This window comes from Ammospiza caudacuta, chromosome 4, assembly GCF_027887145.1.
Source record: "Ammospiza caudacuta isolate bAmmCau1 chromosome 4, bAmmCau1.pri, whole genome shotgun sequence".
Taxonomy (NCBI): Eukaryota; Metazoa; Chordata; class Aves; order Passeriformes; family Passerellidae; genus Ammospiza; species Ammospiza caudacuta.
In genome coordinates, this window is record NC_080596.1 from 11,153,516 (window position 1) to 11,178,020 (window position 24,505).

General features: G+C 45.1%; 1 protein-coding gene across 4 annotated transcripts in view; it reads right to left on the reverse strand.

The window, feature by feature from the left end:
- Positions 1–24,505, reverse strand: part of LEF1 (lymphoid enhancer binding factor 1) — a 70,073-nt gene that overhangs the window by 20,320 nt on the left and 25,248 nt on the right. For 2 of the 4 annotated variants that reach the window (XM_058802993.1, XM_058802994.1), the window contains exons 4-8: positions 9,325–9,457; positions 5,292–5,382; positions 2,980–3,063; positions 1,056–1,178; positions 196–358 (exon numbers count right to left, since the gene is read on the reverse strand). In XM_058802993.1, coding sequence (XP_058658976.1) covers positions 196–358; positions 1,056–1,178; positions 2,980–3,063; positions 5,292–5,382; positions 9,325–9,457 — 594 coding nt within the window. The remainder of the gene's footprint in view (positions 1–195; positions 359–1,055; positions 1,179–2,979; positions 3,064–5,291; positions 5,383–9,324; positions 9,458–24,505) is intronic. The other 2 variants (XM_058802995.1, XM_058802996.1) reach the window with 1 other exon arrangement.

The following is a 24,505-nucleotide window of genomic DNA, read 5'->3' on the forward strand; positions in this document are numbered from 1 at the left end:
TTGATGATGTTGCTAATGCTGAAAAAAGAAAGTCAAGATACTGTTTTTATTTTTGTTGCATGTTTTATCTTCTGTAGCTAACTTGATAGTTGCACATCAGTTATCACCTCAAGCAGAAAGCCAGCCTTCACACCCAGCTAAGGGAAACACAAATTAGCAGCACACGTGAGCACTCACAAACCCTGCTGTACATACCCTTCTGCCAAGGATCTGGTTGATAGCTGCACTTTCTTTCAGAGTACACTCTGCTACAACGTTTGCTCTCATTTCTTTCATGTACAACATGAAAGCATTCAGAGGTTTCTTAATATGAGGTCTTTTTGGCTCTTGTTCTTTTCTCTGTTCGTGCTGAGGCTTCCTAAAACGTGGTTGGGAAAGGGAAAGGAAAGGAAAAAAAGCATTAATTTGCCTTCAACCTAAAAAGATCCAATGGAAAATTACTAACTTATGGTTACAGTAGCACTTAAGTACTAGGAATGAGAATTGCAGTGGTCATGTCCCATCCACTTTCCTATCTTTTAGTTTAATACTCAGGAAGGACATCAGGTTGACATTCTCTAGCAAGTAACATTTAATCTGTGAATCTGCTCCAAAGTGTCTCAATTCTCTTTTTGAAAGACTATCCATGGGACCCTAAAAGACCACTGCCACAGGCAGGAGAATAGCTTCTCATCCCCTTCTTTCCTGGGTCTTTTGCCTTGAGTACTAAGCAATGACACTGCTTTTTACTAGTGAATTTTGCAGGTAGGAACTTTTCCAGCAGAAGTTCATGAGTTCACACTCAAGCACCAGTCACGACTGGACAGGTTCATGATTATGGCTGAATGGAGATGGCTGTTGCCAACAGCTTGAAAGTGCTGGACTGGAATGAAAAATGGCTTCTCATTACCCTTATCAAACACCAGCCCACAGTCCCTGTTTTAGTTATAGGAGAAGAGTTAAAATTCAAAGAGGTCATGAAAGGCACTTTTTTAAAGCATCCTTGACTCTTCTTCAGATGGAGTTAGTTCTCAAACATTTATTCATCAAGGGCTAGAGCAGAAAGGCAGACTCACACATGCATTAGCTCACTGTCGTTGTGCAGATGTTCTTGTTTTACTTGAGGTGTTACAATAGCTGGGTGAGGGATTCCAGTTGTGTGAGGGCCTGGAGGACCAGGAATCATGTGATGTGAAAACCTAAAAGAGAAAACAAGGCAAGGTCTGTAACCCCACTGAAGACAGCGTCAAACATGTATGACAGCAGCAGGACACTCCAAGAATGCAAATGCTGTGGAGCTTGCAATTAAGACAACTCTTAAAAAGCACACCAAAGATATTTGGCTAAGATTTGTGCATTGTAGCCCAATTATTCAAGAAAAACAAACAAAAAAGTGAGTCAACATTTTGGTTGTAAAGAAGTTGTTTTTTTACCTTTCGGACAGAAATATTTAATATTTGTACTGTTGCACTGTCTAGCAATAAAAATACACATTTCTTAACCAAAAAAATGTATTTCCACACCAAGATATAAACATCCTTGAAATATCCACCACCAGCCAATGCAAAGGAGGAAACTGCCATGCAGAAAAAAATAAAATGAAAGAAGAGTCTTTTCAAGAAGTCCCCGATGGCTCTCTTTACTTTTCCAGGTACTTAAGGTAAAAGATTTTAACATCATTTCATCGAACCCACTATTCGTACCTCGAATGCTTAAAATAAACTTTGAAAATCCTGCATCCTGGATGACGGATGGGAGCAGGGAGAGATTTTTTTTGTCCTAATCAAAGCTTCCTTTCATTTGTACAAGAAGGAAAATGAAAAATAAAACCAAAATACCGCTAACTGAATAATCTCACCTTACTAACCCAGGTAGTTCTCAAGGACAGCTGAGACAGATCTTGAAGGTGCTAAGCATTGCAAACTCAGGTGCAGCAGAAAACCTGCATGCTGCATTTTAAACTAGTGGAAAAGCTCATGCTGTCAAGTTTTGCTGAAGGAGTGATGGCTAAGGAATGCCATCCAGCCTTTCACCATTCCCTAGTCTCCTTGCTGCCCTTTTCCTTCATGTGATCAAAATAAAGGAAACACAAAGCCCTGTAACCAAATCAAGTGATTTTATCATGGAGAAAGAATGTGTTTTCTTCCCAATCACCCTGACAGGCACATGCTTATCATTGCCCTGTAAAGAAGTGAAGGGACAGTGATAATCCAAAGGAGCCCACACACGAAGAGGTAAGAGGACCTACCACTTATCAAGTGACCTGCCTTAAATCCCTGTGCAGGAGGATGTCTCTCTACAGATGACAGAAAAAAACCCCAAGAATTGTATTTTGCAACCTCTTGTACACCAAGCACAGGATGCGGAAGCTGTCTTTAGAATGCAAAAGCAGAGCATAGGAGGTCTGGAGTGTGTCATGGCCAAGTCTCAATTAGCATTGCTTGCTTGCACTTAGACATAAAGACACAGTGCCTGAGTCACACACCAGTACAGTTACTGTGCTGGCATCCCCTGCCATTAGTGGCTTTGGGCTATGAAATACCTACTTGTGAGCAAGATTCCACACAGCATTACCTATGTGATTCAAGACTAATTACCAACAACTTTGAAATTGGGACTAGAGAATGCAGGCTAGAGTGACAATCCACCTGGCTGCATACTGACATGAGCAAAACCCAAGGATGCTATGCACAACACCATGTGTTGCATCTAGAAATGAACTAATGACTCATTTCAGATGAAACAGCTCAATTAATTGTTGACAATTCACTGGGTGCTCCTCATTGCAACACTTCAGAGACTGACAATAAAATGCTGAATGAGACCAGTGTGGGATCCAGGCAAACTGCATATACACACAAAAGTTAAATAAAAATGTATGCATAAGGGTTTAGCTGACTGAAAAGCAAGCAAAGGCAGACCAAGATGCAAGCAGAAGAGCAACTTGCCCTCTAATGCCAGCAGTTACTCCCCAGTCAGTCATTCACCTCCTACACCTACCTGGACATGGAAGGGTCGACTGAGAGTGAGGATGGATAGGGCTGCCTGAATCCACTCGAGATGGGATATACAGGCTGACCTTGCCTGAGGTCACAGAAGAAAGGAACCCATCAATCATATGATATGGTATTCAATCGTTATTCTAGAGTTACAAGCTCTTGATGGGAACTCAGTACTAGTCACAAATAAATAGTAAGAGCTAACACTTTCAAGAGTTCTGCTAATGAAACTAATGAATGCTTAAATGCTTTGAACTTTCTCCCTTGCTATTGAAAGATTCCCAATCTAAGTTTCCACTGGGAAGGAAAACAAAACAACCAGCCTTCCTCCCCCCCAAGGCACACATACTCATGCACACTTCTCTATCTGCATCCCTCTCTCACCCAGTTTTAGAAGCACTGAAATCAGATTTGTCAAACAAGCTCTTAGGAAAAAAGCATCTTATTCCAAATAGTTCTACTGTAGATCAGCGTGAGAACACCAGATGGTGAATTATTAAGCTAGAAAGCCTTTTGAACAGTTTTATTAAGTCTTTGAAAACTTATGACTCTCTCCATTAGCATATGCTATAGTGAGGTACAAGTGGACAGCTTTTCTAAGTAGAAACTGATTCCATAAAAAAACCCCAACCACATAAAAGCCCACAGTGACACAAGCCTATCTTACTACTTAAAGATCAAACTTTGCAGTCCAGTAAGAGAAGCTTGTGTGAAGTTTTTGTCTCCTTTGCACTTTAACCTATACAGAATATTTTGCCACCAGTCCATCACTTGAGGTCTTTAATTTTTATCATCATCACTACGTTTTGATTACTTGATGACTACAATGAACCCCCTGAAGTAGCACGCGATGGTAGCATGAGCAAATACCAGCCCAAACACCTCTACCAGCCAGAGGGACACCACATACATCAATCCTTTTTGAACAATTGCTTATCGACTGGTCAATCAGCTCTCAGATGAGAAAAAATGGAACCTGGCCTCTGTAAGGTTCCAAGAGTGAAATCTGTAAGGACACAGATTTCAGTCTTGGAGCATATTACTGGAAATGAACAGTGCTTAAAGGAAAGAGGAAATGAAAAAAAAAAAAAAAAAAAAAAAAGTTGAAGGAAGTGTCAACAGTGCTGCCACACAGCAGGGAGCCATAGCATAAGGGACAGCTGAGTATGTCCCGCTATTGGTGAGTGCTGCTGAACACATCCCTGAGCCTTGTAAGGTTGCATCTTGTCTCTCCTCTTCTTTCTCTTTTCCCTCTTCCCTCCCCCCAGTTTCTGCACTGAGAAACCATTCAGAAGAAATGACTGACCACATCTGGAAAATGCATGCTAGCAACTGCCTGGTGGCAGTGGAAGTGAGAAGTCAGCTAAGCAGCAGAATGGGGAAAGGGGGGCTGAAAGATTTAAAAAATAGATGGTCAGATACTTCCATATTTTAGTTTGATATCTACTAATTATTTGTTCCAAAAAGGCATGTGGCCTTTCCTGAAAGATATGCCAGCAATACAACATTTCACCATCTTCTGCTCTCTACTTTCTCTGCCTGTTGTCATCTGGATCATGTTTCCCTCCCATGGAGACATCAAAAAATAAAAAAATCTGTATCCCTCATTGAATGGGCACAGACTAGTCACAACATAGATTCTAAAGCACTGAAATTGTGGCTGAGTTGCCTTATTCCCTGCTCCAAGAGAACTGAAGGCAAGTACATATCTAACCCAAGCAGACATGAAGCACCCTGCCAAATCTATCTCTCTGAAAATACCACATTTCCTCCAAAAGGAAAATGACACCCTGAGTGGCAGCAAGAGATCATGAGAGCATTAGCAAGAGCGGCAAGATCTCCCAGTGACAGAGGCTTCTCTCTGTACAGAAACTGTAAAAAGCAGCAGGTTACAAAAATTTGTTCTCCATCTGGGGCAGTTTCAAGATTTAAACCCCCCCCCTCCACTTCAAAGTTCTTTCTTACCTCCCATCTCCTCAGTAATTGAAATTTTGTTTATTAAAAATTACATTTAATTACTTGAGAACCGTTTGCTGCTATCTTTCTGAAAACTAAGAGCCACAAATCTGAGCCATAAGAAACATACAGACTTCAAAGTGAAGTCTACACACTTCAATTCCTGTATATGTTCAAAAAACAGATTCATTTCATTTCAAAGATCAACTTTTTTTCATCTTTTCAACTAAAATAAAGTAGCAATTTCTTACTGGAATGATATTATTATTATTTTGCTGCAATTGTGATTGCTGCAATTGATTCAACAGCAAATGGTGTGAACATGCACCTGTCTGAAAAGAAGCTAAAAAATCTTACCAGCCAAGAGGTGGTGTTATCTGTCCAACCCCCCCTGGAGACAAGGGATAGAAGGTAGGGAGATCAGGAGCTGGAGGATGCCTGGACATGCCTGTTGAAAAGCACAGAAGAACAAGTGAGCTTCCCCTCAAAATACTGCATATATGACCTACAGTTCCCAGCTGATACTACAGTGGAACTAGTGCTGTGGATAAGGAATAACCACCTTCTTGGTTAGTGTTAAAAGCAAAAGGCTCCACGGGCCACCTTTAAAACAGTTTGCACACAATACTGCAATTCAAAGGGAGATATCAGAAAAAATAACATGGAAGGAGGAAATAAATGTATGGGGAAGGACCTGTGCAAGTTTAGATCTCCTGTGAAGTGCATTAGGTGCTACTGTCCTCTCAGTGGTCTCACCAAACCCAACAGGATCCTGAGGACCTCTTCTAACACATCATGAAACAAGGGGAAAATAAAGTGTTGTCAAAGAGGCAGAACAGCAGAGCTATTAGATTAGGTAAATTGCTACTTTTATATTTTCACGGGCTCCCTTATGGATTCACAGATTTTGGAAACTTGCTACCACAGAGGATCAGCGGTTAATTAAGAATCATTTTCAGGCCTGTAATGGTCACACTTGATATGATTCATTTGGCTTCCAATTGTCACTCCAGTTCCAACTAAGCTCTTCATCAAGTTGACTCCTGCGGGCTCCAAGGTCAATCTGTTTTGCAATGGTAGTATTTCATGGAAAAATAAGAGTCCCATCAGGAATGATCTTTCAGCTCACATTCCCCAGAACACAGAGTCCTACAACTGCAAGAATCACCTCAAGATTAAAGCTAATCCTTATCCCAAAAGGGTCTGTGGTCTCCATTCTTCACCTAAACCTTGTGCCCCCAGGAGATATGGAATTACAGTTGCAGAGGCCACAAAGACATTGGTTTATTTAAATGTGTTTGGGGAAGAGGGGGTGAAGCAGAAGGAATTGTTAAGTCTACTTCGCATGTTAAATCAGCTGCTTTAAAAGGGTATTAAATATTTATATGGTGACACTCCGAAGGTCCAAGACTGAGCATGTGCTACCTTGAGACTTAGTTTATAGATTGATATTACTGATTTATTCCCCTGCTCAGTTTGTACTTAAATCTTCTGAATTTAATTACAAGATTTGAAGAATATCTGTTAGGACCGTGTACAGGAAAGCATAGAAAATAATACCAGTGGTGTCATTGTCTCAAAAAAACTGGATTTTCAGACTTGGAACCACAACCTACATGAGAATCAAATTTCTGGCCAGCTGTCTTTTCAAAGGTGTTAAACAGCTGGTAGCTGACAGGAAAGGAAACACTTTACATATCCCAGGGCTTTTACATGAGAGGGAGCACTCTTTCCGAGTGGTTGAAAGAAAAAAAAACCAAACAAGTTGTAAAAGAAGCCCAGCGTCTCATCTCTCACATCTCTGATGATGACTGATGCTCCTGGAAGTGATGACATGACCTTGCCCCAGCCAGACCAGGTTCTGCACACGGAGCTGGGCCACTCCTTCCCCAGGATCTGCAGTTCTGACCCATGGAGACAACACTGCTCCCTCTGAACTAATGCGCATTTGTTATGGCTGTTCCAAAACTTCTGGCCCATTATGGAGGGCTACCAGCACCTAGCGCCCTCAGAAGCACACAGAGCTACCACATGGCCAGTGCCCTCCAAAGCAAGTTCTCTTGAGAGGGTTAAGAAAAAAATTAAAATTAAATAAAAATTAAAATAAAAAAAAGAAGAAGTGACTGCCTTTAGGAAGGCGGTGCTGTGTGTCCATCCCAAAGTGCCTTGGGTACAAGAGGCAGTCCTGAGGGCAAGCTGCTGTGAACCCCCTTGTTGGAGGATTTTGGTGGGAGGAGGGCACCAGAGCTAGGGCGCCAGGGCAGTGCCTTGTTCCAGACCCACAGTGGGAGGCGAGGACAGAAACAATGGTTGGAGGCGTTTGGCAGAGGACCTGAGGAAAAAAAAAAATCCTCTCTTTGCAGCAACTGCATGGGCTACTTCAGTGCGGCTGCTCCCACACGCCGGTGGCGCCGAAACTGGGAGTATGGATGGAAGGACCACACACATCAAGGAGACCATCCCAGACAAAACCAGTAGTCTCCAGCCTGCATTATCCACATCATCCATCTCCATCTTTGCCAGACACTGAGCAAAGGGATCAAGAGCCCGTTCAGGAACTCCAGAGGGCAATGAGTTTTGTGCCTCCCGGCAGAGGCCCTCAGCAGGCTTGCACTCATGACTGGTGGGATGCTGGACAGGGGAGAGAGTAGAGAAGAAGTAGAAGAGAGGATGTGCAGCAAAAACAAAAAACCAACAAACCAGATGTTGTTCAGTTGGGGTCTGCTGTACAGGAGTACAAAAATAAACTGGGGTAAAGGCAAAAAGATGGGGCACAGAAGGGCAAACTCAGCATGCAGTATGCAGAAACATCTTAAGCTCACAAACTGCAGCAGCGGGTTGTGCCCCAGCTGTCACAGCCAGCTTCTGCAAGAGGTGGAAATCCCAATCTCTTATCGCGTGGCACCCCTGGGATTTCAAGGAATGAGTGTGAATATCCTTCTCCTGGGCACTGATGCTAAGGAGGAAGACAAATGAGGACAGGAGGTCTCCATTTGCTTCTTCCAAGTCTGAAACAGATATTGTATACGTATTTACAGGCCAAGCTTTCCAGGCAGAGTGCTTTTTGTATTCCCCCTCCCTAGAAAAAAACAAAACCTAACTAACAAACAGCAAAAACCACACAGAGCCACCAGGCCATAGCATTTTCTGGATGTAGCCCATGTTATTATCTCCATAGCACAGCCAAAATAAAACCTAGGCATTCAGGGAAAGACAGAACAAAAAAAGTCTCTCTTCCTGAGCAATGACTCAATTCAGATAAATGGGACAACTGTGCATATGGATGTGAGCCCAGGTAAAGCAGAGCTTCAGGACTTTGTCAAATGGGTGCCATAACACATGGTGGGACATGCAAGCGCAGAGAGAAGCAGGGAGAGGCACCCTCCTGGACCAGTTGTGGCACTGACAGGCTTCCTGCCCATGCAGAGATGCACAGACTACAGTGAATGCCTTTGTAAAGCCTCTGCTCTCTCTCCTTCCCTCCTCACCACCAGCTCTCCCATGCAGGCTTTTTGTGCTCAGGTTCTTACCAAACGCTGGGTCAGACCCATGATGGCCATGGCTATCCCCTTCCACCTCCCCAGCTTCCATCACATCCCTCTCCGGCTCCTGCAACCCATTGCAAGCAAGCACACCCTTCCCAGGAATCCCTTGTGTTCTCCTGGGTATAGGGCATCAACTCTTGGCACAGGCTGGGACTGACACCTTGGAGACTGTTCCCTCTTCCCTGGGGGCCTGCAGACTGACCCTGAGCAGGGCTGGTCTGACATTCCCAGATGTGCATCTAGGAGGCTTTTGTGTTTGCCTTAAGGGGTCCTAGAAATGCAGAGAAAACTGACATCCATGACTCAGACATCTAAAAAGATGCTTTCTGTAGAAGGCACCTCCCAGAAGAAGGTTAAAAAATGTTTGATTTGTAAAGCTTTTACTTGCACAGGTTCAAAACTAGTTTTATGGGCCATGCTTTGATTATGCTAACTGACATATGGACAGCCAGAATACAAGGACATAAAATGAAAGAAAAGCTTTCAGTAACACCACTACTTAAGCACTTGTCCCCTGTTTTCGAGATGGTTGTCCTTTCTGTATTTGCATGCTGCAAGCCTTGAGCACCACAGGAGATGGTGAAGACTGGCTGCTATTTACTGAGATTTTGAAAGACTTTGATGAGAAAAGCAAGCCCAAATTATCACATTAGATGGAACATAAAAATTTAAGCAGCCATGTTAAGCATCAGCATCACGACAGAATGACCATATCTGAAAGTGGGCATATGCACCTGGAAGCCTCCCTCTAAAATATTACAAATTGGTAATATTGGTTCTGTCAGCAGCACAAAGGGCACCAGGGCCACCCTGCATCCCCACTGTGCTGGAAAGGATGGGCTCACCTTGTTTGGAGCTGACATCAGAGGGGACGTGAGACGGGTGTGACCCCGGGGAAAAGTGCTCATCGCTGTAGGTGATAAGAGGGGTGAGGGGGTGAACCGCATGAGAAGGCTGTACCACGGGCACCTTGTTGGACTGCAAGAGAAGAATAAAAATTAAATTGTCTTAGTGAGAGGAGGCTTCTGCTTTGAAAAAAAACCCAACCACCCAACATTTCCAAAATGCTATTTTTAAATATTTGCATGACTAAAGCGTGGGAAACAGATGGACAGACATGACATTGGGGCTAGTGGATGGAAAGCAGGTTTGCTGCCAGAATCGGCATCCTCAAACCCCTGGCACCCAAAGAGGGATGCAGATATTGAGGAAATGCAGGGAAATGGGTGGGGGCCGGGAGCAGGAAGAAAGGCATTTGGGAGCCATTGAGACGGGCTGCGGAAATGGCAAATGGAGAGCTGCAGGGCAGAAGGAGCAACGTGCTGGGTAGGCAGGCACTGTGCACCAAGGACAGCAGAGTCAGCAGCAGGGCTGGAGAAACCCTTTGGTTACAGGAACAGCATTTAAAAAGAAGGCTTAAAGTGCAGGTTTGCCATATCTCCAGCCTTAAAAGCTTCATCAGCTTCTCTCTTCCTTCCCACTGCTCTTCCTGCATAGCCATGGCATGGCACAGCTGGGACAAACCCCTGCCATCACCAGAGGAAGATTTGTAAATCTTTGTAAAACTGTCCCTTGCAGTTTTACAAAGTCTGGTTGAAAACTCTTGTCTGTCTAGTGGGTAACTAAAGGGTCACCCTTAGAAGGCTGATTTCATATAGGAGCAGTTGGCAGTGACCTCTCAAGAGGGTCATTTAGAGGGGAGGCACAGGAGCGCAAGGAACAGCTGGGAGGCTGCTGACTCTATCAAGGAGAACTCAAAGCGCTACAAATGCCCACAAGGGTCCTGAAAAGGGTGCCATAAGGTGATGTCCTTGCAGGGCAAGATGCACACTTCCCACCAGCACTTCCCAGAGCTCAGAGGCACATGGGAGGAGGCAGGCAACATGACAGAAGGATGCTGTCCAAAATTACTCCCTAAGATCAAGGTTGCAAGACAACAGAACTCCTCAATCCCAATGAAATCCTGCATTATTAATGCTGCTTAAAACTCAAGTTGCTTTTTCCACGGTGAGACGAGCCACAGTGATGATGCCAGCATGTAACAGGAACTCCTCATTTGTGCCCTGCCACTCTACCTTGCCCCTTAGCACAAAAAAATTATAGAACAAACAGGCTTTTAATAAAATCCCCCCCCAAAAGTAAAGCTATCCTTCAGACAGACACACTGACAGCAAGGACAGCCTGTCAAACATAAGGAATTAAAAAAGAAAAAGAATTTAAAAGGCGAATGAAATTAATTTTCATTGAGTTCGCTATTGAAATTCTGGCACAAAGCACATGTTAAGACATAGCTCCATGCACAAGTCCATGATTTTTCTGGACTTCTGGAAGCAGATGGGTTATTAAATGGACAACTCAATTTATTGTTAAGGCTGGTAGGAGTAGAGGAAAGGAAGCAAACGGGAACCAGTGCAGCATTTTCTCCTTTCCTTGTTTCCAGAGCACCACCTTAAGGAACTTGCATTAGCAGGCAGTATCTTCTTAATGTCTGACCTATCCCTCCAGTCATATAGCTCAGAATCTGGTGCCATGAATTTTTGCTAAATTATGCTATCCTTGCTCTCCTCTTAATTTTACGGTTTTCAACACAGATTTGCTTTCCTGTGGGAAAGAGATAAGAACCTGAGGATTTTAATTTAAGCTTCGGCCTTGTCTTATATTTTGCAAGATGGAGAGAGAAAGCAGCGCTAGTAGGTGTTTTAAAGCCAACAAGCATTAGGTCCATTTTTGTGACCAAATAATAAAAGCAATATGAATTCTCAATAATATCTATGAGTTGAGTTGTAAAGGGGATAGCTCAGACTGCTATTCATCTTCCCCATCCATATAAATTCCACAAAAAACAGATGCCAACAAATTTCAGATGATTTACAAATCGGGCCTCAGTCTTTAGCTATGAGAGTCATGGGCCAGCCCACCATTCAGCCATTACTTTATCAACAATAAACTGTATATTATGAATAAAGATAAGCAATAGATGTATTTAGGTCACACACACACACAGCTGCTAATCAGCATTAATTTCTCAAAATTTAGTAATTAACATTTTGTATTGTACTGGATGTAATTGTCATGCATGCCCCTGGTATCAGGGTTCCTTGCTTTCAGAAATCACCCATTTATACTTGGAGCATGCCAATCCCTGTACCCCCTTGCTCTCCAGCATCCTGCAGATTTTATTTTATTTTCTAATTCTCGGCACCTTATCCCCTAAGCCCATGGCAGCGGCTTTCAACGGGCGAAGGAACCATGAGAAGTCAGGAGAAAAGCAAACCGCTTGTCAGCGGGCTTAAAATTAACATATAAACAGGCCATATCTCCATTAAGAGCATTTGGGGGTCTGCAGAGCCAGAAATTGGGAGGGAAAAAAAGAACAATAAAAATAGCAATAATGTAAAGCTTCCAGCCTGCCTGCCCCACACTGCTTTGGGAAGACCCGGGGATCTCTGGCAGCTAAATCCTGCTGGTCGCCCCAGCAAGACAATAGACGGGGGCTCACTGGGCACAGGCTGAGCCTCTCTGAGATGGCCACAGTGACCAACAGCAGGAGGACACACCGGGTGACACATGCACGATGAAACCAGGAGGAGAAAGGCCTGATGACGTATTTCCCAAAAGCTCTATGGACTTGAAATGGTTCTGCCATGGCACCTGCCCTACAAGGCAACCCAGATGGGTTATGTGGGCCTTCCTCACAGAGAGGGTTCAGGGCAGGAGACCAAGACCTCATATGCAGACACCTGAATGCCCCTCTTGCCACCCTCTCAACCCTCCTATCCCCTGCAGTAAGGGATTGGCCCCAGGCACCCCATCCAGGCCATGGACACTGCCCTGCACCCTTTCCCCTGGGGACACCTGGACTGGGGATGTTGCCAAAGCCCCTTCCACCATCTACTGCTCCCAGCGGGCACTACTGCTTTCCAGGGCTGTGAACCACGGCCAAATCCTACCTCACACTGAGGTACAAAATTGTGCTGATGAGGCTGCTTCTACTGCTTCCCAGTCTTTACCCAGGCTGCCTCTTCCCACAAACATGGCATCCCTACTACATATGTCTCCCCAAGTCCTCCAAAGACAATGCACACAGCTGCAGAAACACTTGAGAGACTGACAGAGATTCAGTCTTGGGCAACAGACCTCCATGCAGGGGGAACTCCATTCCCCATGGCTTGCTGAACACCTGCTGACCAAGGCCACAACCAGCTCTCTCTGGCACACTGGTGACATTTATATCTAATTTGGTCATGGTCCATAGAGTATCTTTTCTTTTCTCCTCAGCACAGCCTGAAAATCTGCAAAACCCAATCAGTCCACATGCCTTCAATGAGACAATTACATAATTATGCACTGTCCTACATGAGGTTCTTCGGTATTTCAGTACAGAAATTATACTTCATCCACCCATCAAAACATAGCATTTTGGTGCAAATAGGTACTCAAGCAGCTTCTAAAACCACAATAAAGGGAATGAGGATTAAATTTCCATTTCTATTCTCATTTCCAAGACAATCTGGAGAAGCTGAACGTTTGTTGAAGCTGCCCCTAGCACAGCTCTAATGCCACATAAATGGTGCATTACCACACCAGTGAAGTTCCATTCTCTTTGCCTAAGGCTCTTCACATGACCTGGAAAGTAAGAGAAATGGGACATACAGCACAGCACAAGATATGCTGTTTGGAAAAAGTAAATTACAAAAAATGAGCACCTGTTTTTTACAACCTGAAGACCTCCTGTTCTGTTTTAGGACACCTTATCATGCATGTGTTACCTGTTACAAACACTAAAGGCTAATGGCAAAGGGACAGCCTATTTCTGTTAGCCTAGGGACACACAGCACTCAGCTCAAAGGAACACTCCTGAGTGACTCAGCCTCAGTGGTCTCCTTCTCAAAGACCACATGGCTACCAGGGATCCAGTCCCAGAGCACAGTCTTGCAGCACAGACCACACCAGCATCCTTTAGGAGCTGGCCTCTGTGCAGCCCTCCATGGGGCACTTTTCCTCATCAGCTTGGCCTTCCCAGTCAGTATCTTTTATTTCTCCCAAGCATGTGCTCTCAGGCTGAACTGAGGCAGTACAGGCAGGGGACGGTCCCCTGAAGGACACTACTGTACTGGAAACAGCAGGAACCAAATTATTTGGCCAGTTAGGGCTAAGATGAAACTGCTATTCAGTTTTATGACTGACCCGAAATAAAACCCCAAAATCCCCAGTACAATGTTGGTGGGCAAAGGGTAAGAGCTTGCAGGGAAGAGGGCCCTGACCCAGCAGTCAGCACTATCCCAGCAGGAGCTTTGCTATGCACCAGACACCTGTTTAAAGCTATTGCTGAGTTAAAGTAACTCAGGAACAGGTCAGCACAACAGGCAAGCACTTTCCTTGCAAACAGCAATCACAGTCTGCAAGTGGTAAAGCTTGAACTTAACTCAGGAATTTTGGCCAGGGCAAGGAGTAGAGTGAGAAATCCCCTGGCTGCGACACTGGCACAGCTGCTGTCACATGGTTGGGTGACCCCTGTGAGTGCCCCGCACTGGCAGTGCTGCACCTGCACTCACAGAGCCACTCACCATTTCAGACATGTGCCTGCCTTCTCATCCGAGGAGCACACTGTGAGACAGTTTAGATTAATCTCTGGTGAGTTCACGGTGAAATGCTGTGGCACAAATTCAGTCTGAACCCAGTGAGTTTTCCCTCATTTTTGAAATGCTTCTGAAGAAAAGCAAGAGTCCAGAAAAAAACAAACCTCAAGCCCTGCCCAAACAGCCAGCTAATGTTTCACTGAAGGCCCACACCTGTAAGGTATCTTATATGCAACAAGTGTGCAAAAACTATAAAAAGCCTGAGACAGCTACGGCAAAAATGCCTGTAGGTCAGCGCTGGGCGAGGCGGGCAGCTGGGAGCTCCTGCTGGAGCTGGGGCCACCATTTGTTCCAGCTGCTGCACAGAGAAAGATATTAAATTAATGACCCTTCAAAGGACACACATCTACAAAGGAGGTCGCAGGCAGGCAGGGAGCTTGCAGAGAACCATGAGGCAAGCAAGGCTCTGCACACAAGACCCGAGCGTCCCTTGTCAACATCCAAAGAGGTGCTGGGTTGGTTTTTATTTTTCCTCTTTTCTTTAAACATGAAGTTGCTCCTAAAAAGCCAAAAAAAAGGCCCCAGCCTGTCTACTCTTCCTATTCTGTCAGTAAGTTATGCACTAGTTACAGACACTAGCAAATGGTCTTCTCAATTAAGACTAAAATAAGTCAACAAAAAACACCACAAAAAACAAACCAACTTAAGGATGAATAAATGCATGCATTCCCTTTCACTCCTGAAAGAGGGGGTCATTTGAAGAAACAGCTTCAACTTTTTGACAGCAAGCATTAAGTTTAGGGGAAAAACACAACAGATAGCTCCTAAAAAAGAAACCCAGCACCAAAACCTTCCACTACTGCTACTGCAGTACCTCAAAATAAAAGGACTAAATGGTCCTGTTATTGTGAGAGAATTTGAGGCTACCTTGATCTAAAGAGACAAGAAAAAAATCATCCCTTTTTTACCCTATTCTCATTTCTGGAGCCCTAAAATCCTTTGGCTGAAGGTTTCAGCAAACCCAGAAGACAGCAGTTTCAGCTGTCTGGTTAAAATACCAACAGCATTTTAATGGCTAAACTAACTCTGTATTTATGCCTTTGCCCACCAGCTGTTGCAATAAAAATGCAAGAGCAAGAAGAATGTTATTTTGGAGCAATGTCAAAACCAGGCCCACGTCTGGGTTCATCATGGACAGGCTGCAGCAAACTACCAGTGGTGGAAAAGCAGGAGGTAACTAGTTATTGGCCAAAACTAGTTACCAGTAGAGGAAACAAGCTCATCAGCACCAGAAGTAATAGCAATCACAATCTGCCACCTCCCTGGGAGCAACTGTACAATCCCTTTTCATTGACAACTTCTCAGAGATGCAGCAAGGTCAATATACAGAGAGCTCAGGTTACTCCCCTGTCCCTAAACCATTGTTCAGAGAAAAGAGTTTTATGTCCAAAGCCAGCTTCTTTCTAGGCTCCTGACAGCAGAAATAATTTTATGCTTAATTTTCAAAACCTTCTCCAATCCTTGGACAGTGCAGTTGGGAAAATGCCAGAATAGCTATGGTGGGGGGTGGCTTGCAGCATTGCTTTTAGTCTCACCTGGAGCTAAAAGGAACAGGGATAGGAAAGCATGCCTGCAGGAACACACTGCTCACAGGAAACAGGGGCTTAGGAATACTGTGATTTATGAGAGACAAATAAAAAAGGTGCAGTCTTTTAACCCTGCTTCACAACTGGGCAGCAGGAGGCCATTTATCTCACTGACCTTTCATGCTTACCAACAGCAGGGGGGACACCCCAGGGACTCGCCATTTTAAGGAGGTGCAGTGAAAAGCTGCCATCGATGCTGATGTGAAACTTTCAGCTTCACAACTGCTAACACTTACTCAGAACAAAACTAAAATCAAAACCACACATTCAGGGGGCAGACTGATGGCTTGACGAGGTCAGAAAAAAAGTCCTCCTTTTCCTCATGTACTCTATTCAACTCTTCACCATGGAACTAAGTTGCACTTAGTGCCGGGAGTCAGGAAAGGGGTGAACAAAAAAGTTACCTAAATCAGTTATTGAAAGTTTCCCCATCTCCCAAGGACACACTTCATCATGAACCCAGAGCCAGAGCGTGCCAGGAGCCCTCAGAAGTTGGAGAGAAGTTGCAAGTACATCAGCAGCAGGTAAAGGAGGTACCCAGGATGCTTGCTAGAGCTTCCCATGGTTATCTGGGAGCAGGAAAAGTTTGTGACCTTCTTCCAGTTGCTCACACCACTTTCCTTTTTGGGAAGCCCAGGAGCTGTGTCTGCAATGCACAGGAAAGGCAGCTTCATGGCCAACAGGACCATGGCACAGTCCACAGGCACAAGGATCAGCACCTGAAGCAAAGGGGCGTCACGGCTGAAAGTGCAGGAAGCACTCAAGGATGGGCAAGAGGAACTGGACAAAACTGCTCTGCCTGAAGCCCAAAGGGTCGATGTGCAAGAAAAAATTCAGTGCAATAGCCAGGGGAGCATTGCAAAAGAAAGTGTAAATGTGATTTGACAAAGCCTAGAATAAGGATCTAGCTGGATAGATGGACTATAATCAGTCACTAAATTCAGGCTAATTGCAACACTACTGGCTTGTCTACATTTTTGTCTTTTTCCAACTTTTTCATCCCTCCCTCCCCTTCAATCTTGGAAATTAATATAGCACAACTGTGATTTTTTTTTTTTTCTGAAAAGTTGTAATAAGCATTTGAGTTCCCTCAAGACAGCTTTAAAAACACGGGTGTTGAATATCTGACAGAAACATGCTTTATTTCAAGTGTTCATTAAGCACTGCCATTAAGTAAGTGATTAAAGCACACCCAGTATTAAAATAGCTTGATTAGAAATCCCCTGCTATCTCCATTTTCTTCTCTCCCATGACTTCTTAATTTGTTTGTTCTTGCCTGCTCAGGAAGGCTGTCAGGAGACCTGGAGTGCTGGTGAACCGTGTGGGGAGCCAGGCAGGCCTTGTAAGGCTCTGATCAGGGGAGGACAAGCCAGCTCAATTTCTGCACTGTGAGTTCACATATAGAGAGATTACACCCAGTTTTACACAGCCCATTGGTTTGGGAAATATCACTGATAGGGCATTTAATTAGCAGAAAAGCCACATGCTCACAGAAAAGACTTTTCCTGTTACAATATTTTGCAATGTCTTATTTCGCTCTCTAAACTCAGCAATGAGTTCTCTTAGATGGAGATCAGCTGCCAGCAAACACTCCACAATTTGACAGCCAATGCTTGTTTTAAGCTCTGATTACTTTTAAGCAAGAAGGTCCTTTAACTTTGGCCATCCTGAACAGCCCATCTTTTTCTTGATGTAAAGACAAGCCCCACACCAACAAGCAGGAACCCGTACCATCAAATCACACACTCAACCCCAGGAGTCTCTCAGCACCCCCAAAAACCTGGTAAATGGGACTGCTGCCATGACAAATGCTCTGGATGGTGATGCAGCCATGGGCCTTTACCCCGCACAGTATCCCTTCTTTAGCCTAGTGCATCTTTGTCACATACAAGCAATTCCATCAGCTGGAAGGATGTTTTCCCCATTGTTTCCAGACCTGTCCAGAACACTTTCAGTTCATTAGTGGCTAAAGAGAACAGAGGCCCAGCAATGTTTTAACAAACCCAAGCTTGAGCCCCTGGGTTGCAGAGTTGACTTATTACTTGCTTGGACAATAAGGACAATTGTCCTAAGCCACCAGAGAAAGCCCACTGGACATCAGAGGAGCCAGTGCCCAGAGCCCAGCAGCTTGCCAGGGGGGAACAGTGGAATGTGACCAGGGACCCCCAGGGGTTCTGAGTGGGGGGAAGGGGGCTGGAGTCTATCCTGGTGTCACCTCTTGTGCCATCTTCAGCTGTTTCCTGGGGACAAAGCTGCTCTGGTTTCTGTCACCAGAGCTGTCTGCTGAGTTAAGACAAAGACATTAGTTTGTTTTGCTTGCCTCGAGATTATCAGGATCCCTGCTCACAACAACTTTGGCATTTTCTCCAGCGTACTCAGACCCACAAGATCATGTGCTTCTCTCACAGGCAGAGGGATGTGCTTCAAACCTTCTTCAATGTGTTCAAACCTTGGAAATGGCTCAGTAAAACTCCATCTGCCACATAAGCACACGAGTGCTGTGTGAAAGCAGGTTGTCCCACAACAACCTCTGAAGCCCAGCATTTCTGTTGTGGCAGACAATGTGCGTCACAGGATGGGATGACTTTTCCTCATCAGCCTCCTCAAGTCCCACAGGATACAGACCCAGGCTCCTGGGGGGAACCAAGAAAAAAATCCATCCTGCACCCTAGTGACAGGAAGATGACTTTCGGCACTGCACACACAGTGGATCAAAAGTGCTTGAAATAGGACCTCTCTTAAATGTATATACATTAAGTCTATGTTACAGCCTATCCAACACCATGTGTCATAACAAAGACTATCAGAGGCCCAGAAAACTGAGAAATGGGTCAACTTCTCTCTGAGCTGCAGCTTTCAAGGTGCACTGAATAGAGATGTTCTCGACTGAGAAAATGCAAGAGTATGACATGTATTGGAAAAACATCTCACCTCTGTCACATAGGAGGTAAGGACAAGGGCTCGACACCTGTCCGAGCACCTGGCACACCTTTACATTTTCAAAACCTCTGTCTACCGTGGCTAAGTCTGCAACTTAGAGGTTGACCAGGCAGCATCTTCTTACTTCTAGCAAAGCAGAGATCACACTGGGCTGGTCAAGCTGCCCAACCTGACTGATGTTTTTGGAAGTGCCCTTGCCTCATCCACCCTCTAAAAAACTGGGTACAAAAAGAAAAAACTATAGGAATGGATGTGATGGTAGAGGAGTGACAAACTTGATGACATCAGTGACTCCTCTCAGCTGGACTTTGCTCCTGGCAAGCCCTGTTCCCCACCACACTGATGCTGCTTGAAGACTCCTGCAGGGAAACCAGTGCCAAGGCCAAACCCCCTCTGGCTCCAAGGTGGCTGCACCAATTAGCCATGAGGTGAGGAGATCCTGTGCTGGGATTTTAGCTCCTTCAGGGGGCTTTTCTGGCAGCACTGGAGCAGACGTGAGCCCAACATGAAGCGCAGTGCTGACAGCTGAGGCTGCGTGCACAGCACTACGGGTGGTGGGGGCAGGCAATGGTGGTGGGATGGATGCAGGGGCTGCTGCATCCCTGCTCTCAGAGGGGGCATCTTCTCCAAATTTGAGGCTCTCAAACATCACTGACCCTGAGTACGCACTGCAAAAAGTTTTCAAGTAACTTCCTTGAGTCCGGCTAAACCGTATTAACAGATTTATCCAATAACATGCAAATTCAGGTTTTAATGAAAAGTCTTAAGTCCCAGCTCTAAGTGATTTGGACTTTTCTGCTAATGGCATCGGCTAATGACCAAAGATTTAATGCATCAAGTCTTAGCATACATCAGTGCAAACAATATAACCATTTAGTGGAGGCAAAAAGTCATCTCATTAGACATCCATCACTGGATGCGGGCAAGATGGTCCAAAGGCTTAAAATAAAATATTCATTTTTAACTAAAAAAAAAAAAAATCCCTAAAAATGTACAAATGATTAGGCCAAAAGAAGCAGTCTGCTAAAGCTTCACTGGGATTGAAAATGCAAGCTGCAACGTTTATCTGGAGGTAAAAAGCATTTGCAAGTACTTAATTTCGGCAGCACTGTTCCACAGAAGACAAAACCAATTTTAACAGGAATTAAAGCAATAGGGCCCTCCAGAAACAGGATGTCTCTTAGACAGGTTATTTGAACCATCAGTAGAAGGTCACAACAGGAATTATTTCTCTACCACATTGTGCAAGATGATTTCAGTACAAACAAAAGTGTTGAAAAGCTACTAACTTAATTTTATAGATCATTCCCACGAGGGTTTGTCACATCAATGAGACACAAAAACATGCCCTAAAATTACATTTTTATGTCGCTAAAAATACAAAAATCACAGCAGACAGCTAAGGACGAGCAACAAATGACCCAAACAAGGCATGGGCTCAAAGAAGCAGGGCTGGAAACACTTTTTTTGGCCCAAACCATTGATGCTGAATGTTTCATTTGGACTCTTGAAATAAGGAGGAGCAATAAACCTACCACATAACACAGCTGGATGCTGAGCCACTGACATAAATACTAAATGCTCATTATTTTTAGTCTTGTTTGCCAAATGGCATCTTAAAAGACATAAAAAAATCCAGACTGATGCCTCCCAGCTATGGGCTGATGGTGGGAGATGACTGAGGTAAGGGGAGGACTGTAATTACAATAGACCTGTGCAAGCTGCCTGTTTGCAGGTGGAGTGGAAAAAGGATATCCAGATAAGATAGAGCACCCCACTTCTGTGCCCATGTGCATCTCTCCCAGGGCAGCTTAGGAATTGTTTTTCTTCCACTCCCCAAAAAGCAGATGGCAAACTCAAAGCAAGCCCTGCCTCCAGACACAGAGGGAAACCAACAAAGGAGCCCCAGAGAGATGCTCCTACATCAGCTTTGGAATTAGATCATCCCCTAACAGCTGTCTATCCCCACTGAAACACACACTTGTGACCCAGGGAGTCCTCAGGACCCTAAGCAAAGCTGTGTCAGGGGAGGTTTAGGTTGGATATCAGGAAAAGGTTTTCCACCCAGAGGGTGACTGGGCACTGGGACAGGCTCCCCAGAGAAGTGGTCACAGCAGCAGCCTGACAAGAGTTCAAGAAGTGTTTGGACACAAACTCAGGCATGGTGTGACTCTTGGGGTGTCCTGTGCAGGGCCAGGACTTGGGCTTCGATGATCTTTGTGGGTCCCTTCCAGCTGAGGATATTTTATCATTCTAAGAAAATGCATCTTTCCCTGTGTTGGTGGCATTGGCTATCCTCCAAATCTTCACCGGCCCTGTGCACCACCCATCCCTGCCTCTGCTCCACTGTCCTGTACTCACCCCTGGGAAGCTTCCTGGGCCTCCTGGCCGTGCTTGGCTCATTTAACTGCACAGCACCCTCAGGCTCCCCAAAACCAGGCATTTCCTTCAGCTTTCAGGCCTTACCCATGCAGGTGCATGGCTGTCCTGGGCACTGACCTGCAGACACTCTGGTGGCTGGGGTGGCAGCCCATGAGATGGGGGAGACAGGAAGAAACCTGGGGCTCACCTACTCCCTCTTCCCACCCCACACAACCTGGTCTGTTACAACTAAGCTTCTTCACCCACTTGGCCAGAGGGCTTAAAAAGGGTTGCTGGTATGCACAAGACACGTGATGCCTTTTAAATCCTGCACAGGATATTTCTGCCTGCTGCTAGACTTGAATTCTTTTTTTTAATTCAAGAGCTGCCTTTAAAATTTAAAAATTACTCTTAAAAACAAAAATAATACACCCAGCCCACAACCAAAGTTCTGTGCAGCAGGCATCTATGTCCTCATAAAAGCCCTGGGCTGTGCTTTATAACATGGGTAGAAATCTAAACATCGTAAAAAAGAGCCTAAATTGCCAGATTGCCCAAGCCTCCAGTAAATCACCCTTCCAGATGGGCTTAGAGCTGCACATAGAGCCCCACTAGTAATAATGGGTCACCCTGCAATTATATTTCAATCCTACTAAACTCAACATTATATGAGAGTTATGCTCGACTGCCTTAAAGAGACACTTCCAAAGTTTACCATCACCCTGTCATTACCAACAGTTTGATTTTTCATTCAATTAGTCTTCCCCTGTGCAATTAACTCCCCCCTCAAAGCATGGCAGAGGCTGGGATGGACAATTTCATATCATAACTACATCCCTCCTTGCTAGTTTTCACTGCAATAAAGGCTGTGCTTGGGAGAAACACAGTGTGTTAAGAGTCTGCAAAACACCACTAAACAATTTATCAGGCAAAAAAATAGCTCATGCCAGGAGAGCTTGGGGAAGCACTCAGGCCCTCACCCCCCTCCACTGCTGACAGGGCAAATGGTCAAGAGTGCCACAGATGCCGCAATGCAACCTTAATCCTTTTCTTTTTGGTGTGGACATACAAGAGATCTGCATGAGACCTGCCCATCCTACAGCGGCTGCCGTGGGGCAGCAAACCCTGGAGCTGCTGCAGTGCCCAGTCTGGCTTGGCATTGGGGCTGGGCAAGCTCTGCCCGCAATGCTCCCAGCCAGCAACCCCTCCAGCTGCCACCCAGCAGCAACGTGGGCAAGGTTGGCAAACACATACTGGAGACAATTTTTTATTTGGGTTTCTTTTCCCCCTGCTCCTACCAGACCAGGCAGACTCCTTCCCCATTGTCATCGTTTCAGAGTCAAGGACCAGACCCTCACCTCTCCCCTGCAGAGGGAGCAGAGTTTTTAGCTGGATGATCTGAGGATCATCTGGCAGTCAGGCAGGAGACACAGGCACTCATGCTGCAGGCCCCATAGATGCTGCACACAGACATTTTGGGTTTGCTCCAGAGGCCACATGTCCACAGCCGGCCACACAGTTTACCACGTTTATCTGCAGATGAGGCAAATTTTTACTGCCCCCTTTTTCAAGAAACAGGCTGGGAGACAGATTAAGGGACATTCATTTAAGCCTTTTAATTAAGGAATCAAGTGCTATGCTCTAAAAAATTAATTTTTTTTCCTATTTATGGCAAAAGTACCTTTTCTGATGGAGAAAAATTATGGTCCCTCTTACTTCTATCCTACAACTAGAATAAGGACACCTTAGCCTCATCTGAAACTGAAAATTACCCCCAATTTCAGGCAGTTAACATAATTCCACCATCTCACTACTCACACTATGAAACAGGCAGAGTCCCCCTTGCCTTTCTCAGAGTTTCAGCATCCATGCCTGAAGACAAAGATGCCAAATACCCTCTGCCAACCAACAAGGACAAGGACAGTCAGCCAGAGACAGGACCATGAGCCATGGGGTGAATCCCTGTCACCCCTACTCAGGGGATGTACTTCTCCCATGCCACTGAACTAGGACAGATGCAACACTACAGCATTTCGTGTGCAGAAGCACAGACAGACAGGATTTGCCCATCTCAAACACCTCATCCTTCCCTTCGCCCTCCCAAACCTCCCTGTCCACGCACAAGCAGCTTGTGGGGGACAACAGCTCAAAGTGAGAAACTGAACGCCCGCCTATCAAACAGAGTCCATCAAAAGTCTATAAAATCAGTGAGAAAACAATATCCTCTCACTGGAGGACACTAGATGATTTCTCATCTGCCCAGGATTTTGGCACTCACCGTTGCTACCGACTGCACAGAACTGGGAGCTGAGAACATGAGGAGAGCAGCCCCTCGGTGCAGCACAGACAGAGCACAGCTTTTATCGGCATTAACTCTCTCGCGCTAAGTCAGAGGAAGGAAATGCTGCCTCCCCCACAACATTATTTTTTTTAAAAACAACCACCTTTCCTCTTCAGAAGGCCCAGGCCAGGTGTTACATGCTCTCCACATCAAGCTAAGGCTGGGCTGGCTAATCTGTAGGTTCACTCGTTAACAAGATAAAGGACTTCAGTTCGGTGCCACGGCCAGGCTGTGGGAGCTGTGGGCTGGAGCAGCGCTGCCGGCAGGCAGCTGAGTGTCACTCCTGGAGGAATGCCTGACCTTTCCCGGGGCTTTGATCATGCTGGCTCGCAGCGTGAGATAACCAGCCCTTTGCAGAATCCGGAGGTAATAAAAAAAGCAGCTTTGAGGCCTCGTGTTTTTGCAGGGAAATACTTACCTGTGTTCCCAGCACACTGCCCAGTCCCCACCACCGTCCTCCCCAGATTTCAGCCACTTTACAGCCAAACCCCACTGCTGTCAACTAAGGGAATCATGTAAAGCCCTCAGATGAGAGTTTTTAGCCTTGTTTAATTTCTCTTAAGTGAAGAGGGTACTTGTGCACTGTTCTTAGGGAGGATACAGAGACTCAAAAAAGAGCAGAGCAATGGAAGTAAGGTCCCCAATTAGTATGTGATTAAGCTGTAAGTAGGATAATAGGAGGAGAAATTTTGTATCTTATACAAACAATATAGCAAAAGAGATAGATAAAAGCATGGAAGGGGAATAAAGCTTTATCCCCAGTTCCCCTCTCAACACTCAAGCCATACAGAAAGGAGTGGATTTGCTGAGGGTTTTTTGTTCGCTTGTTATTCTTTTAAAGGTGGCTGTCTTTCTCAGGATAGTTCATGGTGGGCAATTTAAACAAGCCAGTGTAGCACCAGGTTAGTAAGGCATGAAATACTTGGAACCCTGGGCTGAATGCGCTGAATCTGTAAGTGATAATTAGATCAGTCTTGAATACTTCCTTTAATGAGTCTACACAAGCACCTCACCCACCCAGTCTGCTTTTGGTTACCAACCTAGAGAAGCTGAATGAGAATGATTTTCTCAGGCTGGGGTGGTTTTTTGTTTTGCTCTGTTTGGGACACGGCAGCACAGTCTCTGAAGTGGGAGCTACAATTCCTTGATGCTCTCCGCA